Source organism: Boleophthalmus pectinirostris, unplaced genomic scaffold (genome assembly GCF_026225935.1).
Source record: "Boleophthalmus pectinirostris isolate CB_2022bp ecotype Guang Dong unplaced genomic scaffold, ASM2622593v1 HiC_scaffold_11, whole genome shotgun sequence".
Classification (NCBI taxonomy): Eukaryota; Metazoa; Chordata; class Actinopteri; order Gobiiformes; family Gobiidae; genus Boleophthalmus; species Boleophthalmus pectinirostris.
The window spans coordinates 23,943,965-23,953,964 of record NW_026570994.1 but is presented as its reverse complement, the minus strand read 5'-3'; the positions used below and the strand labels follow the sequence as shown (position 1 = coordinate 23,953,964).

Genomic DNA, 10,000 nt, shown 5'->3' with positions numbered 1-10,000 from the left:
GTTCTGGTTTAGTTCTGGTTTAGTTCTGGTTTAGTTTCTGGCCATGAGTGAAATTACAAAAAAAAAAAAAAAAAAAGAGGATTTAGTCCAAAATGTGAAAACAGTAAAATCTCTCTGTTTAATCCATTTATTTCAACAAAGTAACTGTAATCCAATGACCAGTCACTGAAACAGTAACTGTAACTGAGTACAGTTACTCATCACGTGTACTCTGATTACTCTGATTACTCTGGTTCCACTGGTAGTAGATGTGGCAGTGACAGTGTGTGTGTGTGCGTCAGGTGAGTTACCTGTCGATGCAGGACCAGGTGGAGGGGGACCCGTCCAAGTTCGTCCTCTGGTCTCGTGGTTCGGCCGAGCGCTTCACTCTTCAGGCCTCAAACGCCGCGGTCAAACAGACGTGGGTGGAGACTATCGCCGCCCTGCTGGACGCACAGAACAACTTCCTCTCAGGTCAGAAACTCATGTGTTTGATTTGTTTATCGTTTATCAGGAGGGTGAGAGTTGTTTTCATGGGGTCAGTTAGTCCAGGTTTAGTCCAGGTTTAGTCCAGGCTTAGTCCAGGTTTAGTCCAGGTTTAGTCCAGTTTAAGTCCAGGTCTGGTTTCCGTGAGTCCGACTCTGGTCCTTGTTGTTGGTGCAGCGCTGCAGTCTCCCATCGAGTACCAGAGGAAGGAGGGCGGCATCTCCGTGACCCGCCCGCTGTCGTCAGGGCGCCCGCCGTCCGCCCCGCCCACTCCGAACGGCCACGCCCCCCAGCCGCCGCCCGACGGTGACGCGGACGACACGGTGAGTCTGACGAACGACCTTTGACCTCTGGTGTTGTTTACATGTGGCTCAGACTCCGTCTAATCAGTCAGACTCACTAATCTTAACGACTCAGGTGATTTATGATTCATGATTTCAAATCTACTGAAGAAAGAACAGCTGATTCTGCTTCAACATGATGTAACGTGTCGTGTCTTCTGCCCTTTAAGCTCAGACGTCCTGTTGTCACAGTAACAACACGTCGAGCTGGTATCATTAACAAGTTGCCGATACGATACATCCCTCAATACCTTGGCCATGATACGATACATATTTCGATACAGTGAATCTCAATTCGATACGATATATTTCAAACCAATTCGATACGGTTCAATAAAAACAAAGGCTAAATCATGTCTGTGACACTAAAAGTCTTTGTTAAACCACTTCTTCTTGTGCAAAGTTCATATGAAACAAAAACATTTTAATCCTGTGAAAATGTCAAATGTGTCGCATGCAAAAAATAAAATCTAGCCAAGTTAAGATGACGTGAATTAAGAAAATTTTACCATAATTTGAGTAAATTCCACTTGACAAGTTAAATTATCTGTCAGTGGAATATGATTTTTTGTACTTAAAATATGAAAACACAACTTGCTATACAAATAAGAAAAACAACAACCCTTAAAATAAGAAATGAAATCGAACGTCGTTTGAATTTAGAAAAACACTTCTTCCATTGGTCGAGTCGACTCAGATAACGTCAAATGTTCTTAATTTTCATTTTAACAAACTTTTTTGCTGTGTGAATGAGTTTCCTTCCACTAAACAAACAGCAAAACTGTAGCCGTAACAAAATTATTGAGTAAAATACACCAAAAATACTCAATACGCGATATATCGATACAGCAGCCCACGATATATCGATATTTCAGTATTTTTGCACAACCCTAGTCACATGGAGCAAATGTACATCTCGATATCTGTACAGGAAGAAAAACCTCCTCAAAAACAAATCTGACAAACTTCACAAGGTCTTTTTTTAGTGCAAAGAGGAAGTTCGTGCAGGAACAAAAAACAAAACACATAAAACAAAACAAAAAAATCCCTGTAAACAAAAATAATAACTTGCCTGTAAAATAAACTATTGTACAAGTTCCACTGCAGCAGATTATTAATTAAAATGTTCTGCGTAAACTTCACGTGACTAAACTTTACAACATATAAACCAGAACGACTCTAGAGCCACATCAGCCCGTCGGACATTAAAATGAGTTTAATTTGTTTACGTTTTATAGAAACTTAAAACCACATGGCTCATTTGCATAAATTATAAGCACTGAAAAAACACCTGGCTCCGTTTGTCCTGATGTGGTTCAGCTTCTGTCGGACTAAAGGACACGACTCAGTGGAGCATGAGTGTCTCTCCCTGACAGACGATGTGCTGGAAATGGTGGAAAAGGTGTTGCCAGAAGCTTCGTCGATTCGATACGGTTCAATAAAAAATAACGGTAAAATCATGGCTGTGATAAAAGTCTTTGTTAAACCATTTCCTGTGCAAAGTTAAGATAAAAATCACCAAATCCGTGAAAATGTCAAATGTGTTGCTGAACTGTTGTGCTGTAACAAAAGAATTAATTAAATAATAAAATAAACCAAAAAATACTCTTGCTGATATATTGATACAGCAGCCCACGATATCGATACTGTAACATCACGTGAAACGATACGATATATCGATATTTCAATATTTTTGCACAGCCCTAGTGGGAGGAGCACAGAAAAAACAAGCAAAGCGGCAAAATCATAATTAAATATGAGCACGATGTCGATATATTCGATATGTCAGAATCCTTTTCTAGTTTAAAAAAAAGTCAATATATTTAAAGTGTCTCAGTGTGGCCCTCGTCTACTAACATGTCAGACTCACTGTGTGAAAGCTTTTCAGGAAAGGTTCAGTAAGTATCCAGTTTCAGTACCAGTTTGAGGATAGATTCATCTGATTTTCGATCTGTTTGTGTGTAGTGTTGTGTATTTATTTTAGTCTCCGTCTCCAGGAGCTGGTTCTGGTGACTCAGGACTTCGTCGCCGTTCGTGAGGACGAGATCTCAGTGTTTCGAGGAGAGAAAGTTCAGATTTTAGCTTCAAACCAGCAGGGCCAGAGCCTGGTTTACCGACCGGCCAACAGCGACTCCCCGGCGGCGGAGGGCTGGGTGCCACGGAGCGTGCTCAGAACACACTGACCCCTGACCCCTGACCCCGAAACTACAGGAAACAAACAAACAGAAACAAACAAAGGACCAATGACAGGGCAAGGGCTGTTTACATCCCACACGCAGCCGCTGGGGACAGAGACGCACCAGCAGACGATACAAGGAGCAACACTAGAGCCTTAACGAAAAGAAAAGATTACACTGATTTTATTGATGTTGAAGCAGGGCCCATGTTTGCTCCTGGTTTAGTCCTGGTTTAGTCCTGGTCCAGGGTTATTTTAACATTTTATTCATCGACTTTTGATAGAAGCAGGTCCGTTTCTAGCTTCTGTAAGATAAAGAGTGTGAAGATACTTTTTAATGCTTTAAAAACGTCCTTATTTATTATAACACAGAAACGGGCTAAAACTTGATTATATTTCATCAGAACGTCAGACTAACTGCTCACAAAATTGCACATAAATCCTCAAACTTACAAAGTTCTAATGGGAGTTGCCAATATTTGAGTCAGTAATTATAATGCACTTAAGACTAAAAACATGCACTTAGATAAAGATTATAGTTAAAAAAGACAGCACTTTTGAAACTGTAGTTGTTTAGTAGATTAATTCACAATAATTCCTCTAATGTGGGACTAAATATGTGAAGTGAAAAATATGCAAAATATTAGTTTAATGTGAATTAAAGTCCAGAAATGCCCCAAAGTCTATTTTCTATTTTACCCCCAGGCTCTGCTCCTTGTATTTTCTGTCGTCCCGGTGCTTTGTCCTCATTGGCCGCTGCAGCAGGTGCTCTCACTCTGACCCCGCCCCTTTCTCTGGATCATCCAATCAGACGCCGTCACCTGTTTACAGCCCGGCCAATCGCAAACGCCGACTGAGGCACAAACTCTCATCCCCATTGGTTGGATGTTGGGAGGTTTGTCATGAGAGAAGTTTGAAGAAAAAAAATAAAAATAAAAATCCTCTTTGTGGACTTCATGGACTGGGGAATCTGCCTAGCAACAAGCGACACAAGAGGAGCAAAGTCTCGCCTGATTGGTCACAAATTTGAATATGGTTTTAATGGAAGTCAATGGTTACGATTAGAATATAACTCATATATTACCTGAAAAAGTGCATAAAATAACAGAAGAATGTGGTGAAATGAACCAAAATGGCAGCTTGTTTCACAGTCAGACATTTGTCAAAACGATGGTGTAGCTGGGGACGTATTGCGAGAGACAATTCCAGTTTGAAAAGCACAATTTAACAAAAGCAACTTTATTGTTTTGTCAAATCTTGCGTCTAGTTCTGGTTTAGTCCTAAAGTACAGAAAATCACACACACTCGTCCACAATCTAAACAACAAACGGATTCTTTCCTTTGGCTTCCGATTAAAACTATAGTAAAGTGGAGTTGACCAATCAGGCGCCTGACTTGTCTAAATCCGCCCAGCAACAAGTGACAGTTGTAAAGAAGAGGAAGCCCGCCGTCCAATCAGAACTCTGCGTGTGAATAGTGTGAATAAGGGACAAAATGGGCGCCGTCCAGTGCGACTCTGACATGAATAATAATAGTTTGTTTTTCACCCGACCTGCAGCAGACGTGTCATTTCCGTGTCGTGTGCGAGAGGCGTGTGCGTGTCCTCGTGTCCTACGTGTGTGTTTTTCACGGGCAGGTGCCGGAGCGGTCGCTTCGTAGGTGGTGGAATCGTGTTTTTAGAGATTTTATAAAGAATCGTTTATTTACGAGGAAAAACAAGAGACCAGAGACGTTGCCGCCATTTTGAAAGTTTACCAGTCACATTTTACTCTGAAATGTGAGTTTTTAGTCTGAAATACTGTTCATGATCTCACCTCAACTGCCATGTTTTTTTTTTCTTTTAAAATTATTTATCATATAATTTATTTGTGTCTTATTTTTTAATTTAATTTTTTTTATACTTTAAATATTTTTTTATATTTTATTGTTTTATTCCTATGTTTGTTGCTTTTTGACTGAGATGTAGCTATAATATTTGTTGTGTATTTTCGTACTTTATTTCCATAATGTCTTTGTCTAATTAACGTCGTTACGTCCAAACTCATTCATAAAATGGCTGCAACCACAACACTTTGTAACTCTGGGTAAAATCTTGTTTTATAAAAAATATAGTTGGAAAATACATAGTTTAATTTAAAAGCATCACTATTTATAAGGTAAACGTTACTTTCTCCTGTAAATAGACCAAAAACATATCCACGAAAACTACAGCGAAAACAAAGACACGACAAAAACTACAAACTCCGCCTACTGTGACCTACTTCCTGTCTGCTGTCTCCACTTCCTGTGTCTCTCTAAAAATGGTCCAGAGAAATAAATGTTTTTCAGATGTAGCTTCAGTGTTCAGAGCGACGGTGGAAACGTTTCTCCTCACGATTGTTTCAAGTCTCGTTTGATTTGACACTTTTTACTTGAAGCGTCTGAAGGACTTGGTTTAGCCTATGCATTTACGATTTATTCACTTTACGCCTGGTTTAGTTTTACTTTAGTCCTGGTTTAGTCCTGGTTTTGGTTCAGTCTTGGATTAGTCTGAGTTTAGTCTTGGTTTCAGACCTAGTTCATTCTTGGTTTAGACCTAATTTAGTCCTGGTTAAATCCTGGTTTAGTCCTGGTTTGGCCCTGGTTTAGCCTCGGTTTAGACCTGGTTTAAATCTGGTCTAGTCCTAGTTTAGTCCTCGTTTCAAACCTGGTTTAGTCTTTGTTTCAGACCTCATTTTAGATCTGATTTAGGCCTGGTTTAGAACTGGATTAGACCTGGTTTAGTCCTGATTTAGTCCTGTTTTTAGTCCTGTTGTAGTCTTGGTTCAGTCCTGGTTTAGATCTGGATTAGTCCTTGTTTTAGACCTGATTTATTCCTGGTTTTAGTCCTGGTTTAGTCCTGGTTTAGACCCTCAGATCTTGTGTCTTGATTCAGGAGAATAATTTACGTATTTTCTCTCAGTCTGTTTATTTCTTTGGGCCGTTTGTGTCTTCACTGTTTTACTCTGGTGCCATTTTCAAACACCCTGGTCCTTAAGAAAATACATCTACACAAAACTCAGCGCAGAGACACGGGGTTCGTACACAACACAACAAAACACAACAAAACACAACACAACAAAACACAACAAACCACAACACAACAGAACCTGCAGCCTGATCTGTGTCAAACCTGATCATCCAAAACACCGATGGACATAAACTCTGTGGAGCTCGACAGTCAAATTTCCGTTCATTTTTCCCACAAACTTTTCCAAAAATGACATTATTAAGAGTTAACGTGTTCACTCATTTTCATAACGTGAAAATCATTTTAAGTCCAAAACTACGGACGATCATTTGTTCCATTAGATTTTGAATTTTAAATAATACTGAATTTCTCACTTTGAATTTTTTTACTTAATATTTTTATTCTGAATATTAGTTGCTGAAATTCTAATCGTTAAAAGTGTTTAAAATTCAAAATCTGATGAAACTAATTCTCTTCCAGACAAAACGCACTTTTAATGAAACATCTTAACGTCGGTGAAATGTTTTAGTAACTCAGCGGTTTGTAAAGTTTCAGAAACAGATTTTAAATAAAAGTTCAGGTTTTGTGCTCATTCGTTTCCTCAGAGCTCAAACCTTTATTTTTATTTATTTTTCATAAAGTCAATGGGAAAAATGAATGGGAAGTTTAAATCTGAGTCAGGTTTTTTTACACATATTTGGTTTAAATTGACACTGTGTAACTTTTCATCTCCTTGTCTCCATGGAGATGTTATTATTGCTTTGCTTGAAATGTTCCTCAGTTTGGCATTAAACGTATCTACATCCATTCTTAGGTTACAAGTCAAATCTGTGGAGAGGGGGGACACTATTTGGATTAGTCTTGGTTTCAGGCCTTGTTTAGTCCTGGTTTAATCCTGGTTTAGACCTGGTTTAGACCTGGTTTAGTCCTGGTTTAGTCCTGGTTTAGTCCTGGTTTAGTCCTGGTTTAGTCCTGGTTTAGTCCTGGTTTAGTCCTGGTTTAGACCTGGTTTATATCTGGTTTAGTTTAGACCTGGTTTAGACCTGGTTTAGATCCTGGTTTAGTCCTGGTTTAGTTTAGTCCTGGTTTAGTCCTGGTTTAGACCTACCTGGTTTAGACCTGGTTTAGTCCTGGTTTAGTCCTGGTTTAGTTTAGTCCTGGTTTACTGGTTTAGTCCTGGTTTAGTCCTGGTTTAGTCCTGGTTTAGACCTGGTTTAGACCTGGTTTAGACCTGGTTTAGACCTGGTTTAGACCTGGTTTAGTCCTGGTTTAGACCTGGTTTAGACCTGGTTCTTGTAGCTGAGGCGTCTCGTTCTCTCTGAGCGTCTCTCCTCTCCACAGACGTGGCCTGTAAATGGATGTAGACACAGTGGGTTTAATGCCAGACTGAGGAACATGCAACACAAAAACTCTCTGATGGATTTCAGTCGCCGTGGAGACGAGCAGGTGGTTGGTCGTGTGGCAGAAAAGTTCCACAGTGAAGCTTTAAGAGAGAAACTGTGGTGTAAAAGTGTTTTGTGTCTGAACCTTGTTTCCTCCTGCGACAAACAAACTCAGTTTTTATGAAACGACTTGGATTTGATCAGATTTATGACTTTTAATCACTGAGTTTCTCACGTGAAAATTCATCTGGAACGAGTTTAAAAAGAAACAAGAAACAGCAGAACAAACCAGGACCGAACCAGGACCAAACCAGGACCGAACCAGGACCAAACCAGGACCAAACCAGGACTGAACCAGGACTGAACCAGGATCGAACCAGGACCGAACCAGGACTAAACCAGGACTGAACCAGGACTGAACCAAGTCTAATCCAGGACTAAACCAGGACCAAACCAGGACTGAACCAGGACTAAACCAGGACCAAACCAGGACTGAACCAGGACTGAACCAGGACCGAACCAGGACTGACCCAGGCTGTGGGCCTCTCCTATGGATAGTATGGAGTCCTAGTTTAGTCCTGTTTCAGTCCTGATTCCAACCTGGTTTGGTCCTGGTTTAGATCTGGTTTAGACCTGGTTTAGACCTGGTTTACTCCTAGTATTAGACCTGGTTTAGATCTGGTTTAGTCCTGGTTTAGTCCTGGTTTAGACCTGGTTTAGACCTGGTTTAGTCCTGGTTTAGTTCTGGTTTTCCTGGTTTAGACCTGGTTTATCTGGTTTAGTCCTGGTTTAGTCCTGGTTTAGTTCTGGTTTTAGTCCTGGTTTAGTCTGGTTTAGTCCTGGTTTAGTTCTGTTTAGTTCTGGTTTAGTCCTGGTTTAGTCCTGGTTTAGTTCTGGTTTAGTCCTGGTTTAGTCCTGGTTTAGTTCTGGTTTAGACCTGGTTTAGTTCTGGTTTAGTCCTGGTTTTAGTTCTGGTTTAGTCCTGGTTTAGTCCTGGTTTAGTCCTGGTTTATCCTGGTTTAGACCTGGTTTAGTCCTGGTTTAGTTCTGGTTTAGACCTGGTTTAGTTCTGGTTTAGTTCTGGTTTAGTCCTGGTTTAGTTCTGGTTTATACCTGGTTTAGACCTGGTTTAGTTCTGGTTTAGTCCTGGTTTAGTCCTGGTTTAGTTCTGGTTTAGTCCAGATAAACCGTCAGACGTGTGTTGGTGAGAAACGAGTTGAAGGTGAAATAAAACCGTGAGAAATTGAAGTTGTTTTTAAAGTTGTGGATCTGTGAAGTTCCGTCGTCGAGTCTAAATCCGTGTTCAGACTGAACGAGTCGCGACGTGAACGAGGCCAGAGATTCATGTGTTCAGCCTCTGTGAAGGTGTTGACACCGAATAAAGTTCTGTGAGGTGAATTGGGCGGCGAAATTCGTACATTTTGAGCCTCGTGAAAACGTCAAAATAAGCGGGAGGAGCTTCGAGAAATTCACCAAAGTTGCAAATTTTGAACTTTCTACAAATATTCGCGTCACATCGACCAATCAGAGGCCGTGTTCTGATCGTGACGTTTAAGAGACAAACGTGAACTTTCAATCAACATGGACGAGACGTTCACTGTTGCCGTGGGAAACGAGACGATATTATACAAGACCAACCTGAGCCAGAGACCAGAACAAAGTCCACAGACTCTGTCCTCGCCTTTAGTCTGGACTCGGTCTCAGTCCTGGTCTAGTCCTGGTCTAGTCCTGGTCTAGTCCTGGTCTAGTCCCGGCAGCGTTGGGAAGTTTACTTTTAAAACATATTCCCCTACAGATTACAGATTACAGATTACTTACCCCAAAATGTAGTTTGTAACGTAATCCATTAAATTACTTTAAGTGAGTAATGTAATCTGATTACTTTGAATTACTTGATATTGTCACGTTTTTTAAAACAACATGAATGAACCAACAACATCCTGAAAACTCACATTTGTTCTCTTCAAATTGGCCCTGGTTTAGACCTGGTTTAGTCCTGGTTTAGTCCTGGTTTAGATCTGGTTTTAGTCTGGTTTTTAGTCCTGTTTTAGTCCTGGTTTAGTCCTGGTTTAGTCCTGGTTTAGTCCTGGTTTAATCCTGGTTTAGACCTGGTTTAGATCTGGTTTAGTCCTGGTTTAGTCCTGGTTTAGTCCTGGTTTAGACCTGGTTTAGATCTGGTTTAGATCTGGTTTAGACCTGGTTTCCTGGTTTAGATCTGGTTTAGATCTGGTTTAGATCTGGTTTAGATCTGGTTTAGTCCTGGTTTAGACCTGGTTTAGATCTGGTTTAGACCTGGTTTAGATCTGGTTTAGACCTGGTTTAGATCTGGTTTAGATCTGGTTTAGATCTGGTTTAGACCTGGTTTAGACCTGGTTTAGTCCTGGTTTAGATCTGGTTTAGACCTGGTTTAGATCTGGTTTAGATCTGGTTTAGACCTGGTTTAGATCTGGTTTAGATCTGGTTTAGACCTGGTTTAGACCTGGTTTAGATCTGGTTTAGATCTGGTTTAGATCTGGTTTAGATCTGGTTTAGATCTGGTTTAGATCTGGTTTAGATCTGGTTTAGATCTGGTTTAGATCTGGTTTAGATCTGGTTTAGATCTACGCTCGACGCACGAACGAAGCAAATGACTCAAAAAAAAAGTGAA

The 10,000-nt window shown here is 40.5% G+C and overlaps 1 protein-coding gene across 1 annotated transcript in view; it reads left to right on the top strand.

Moving 5' to 3' along the window:
* LOC110164028 (kalirin-like) overlaps window positions 1-3,187 on the top strand; it is a 79,395-nt gene extending 76,208 nt beyond the window's left edge. Inside the window, 3 exon segments of the mRNA XM_055163860.1 lie at window positions 282-453; window positions 643-788; window positions 2,804-3,187. Of these exon segments, the coding sequence (XP_055019835.1) occupies window positions 282-453; window positions 643-788; window positions 2,804-2,989 (504 nt within the window). The 3' untranslated portion in view covers window positions 2,990-3,187.
* The last annotated feature ends 6,813 nt before the right edge of the window (window positions 3,188-10,000 follow it).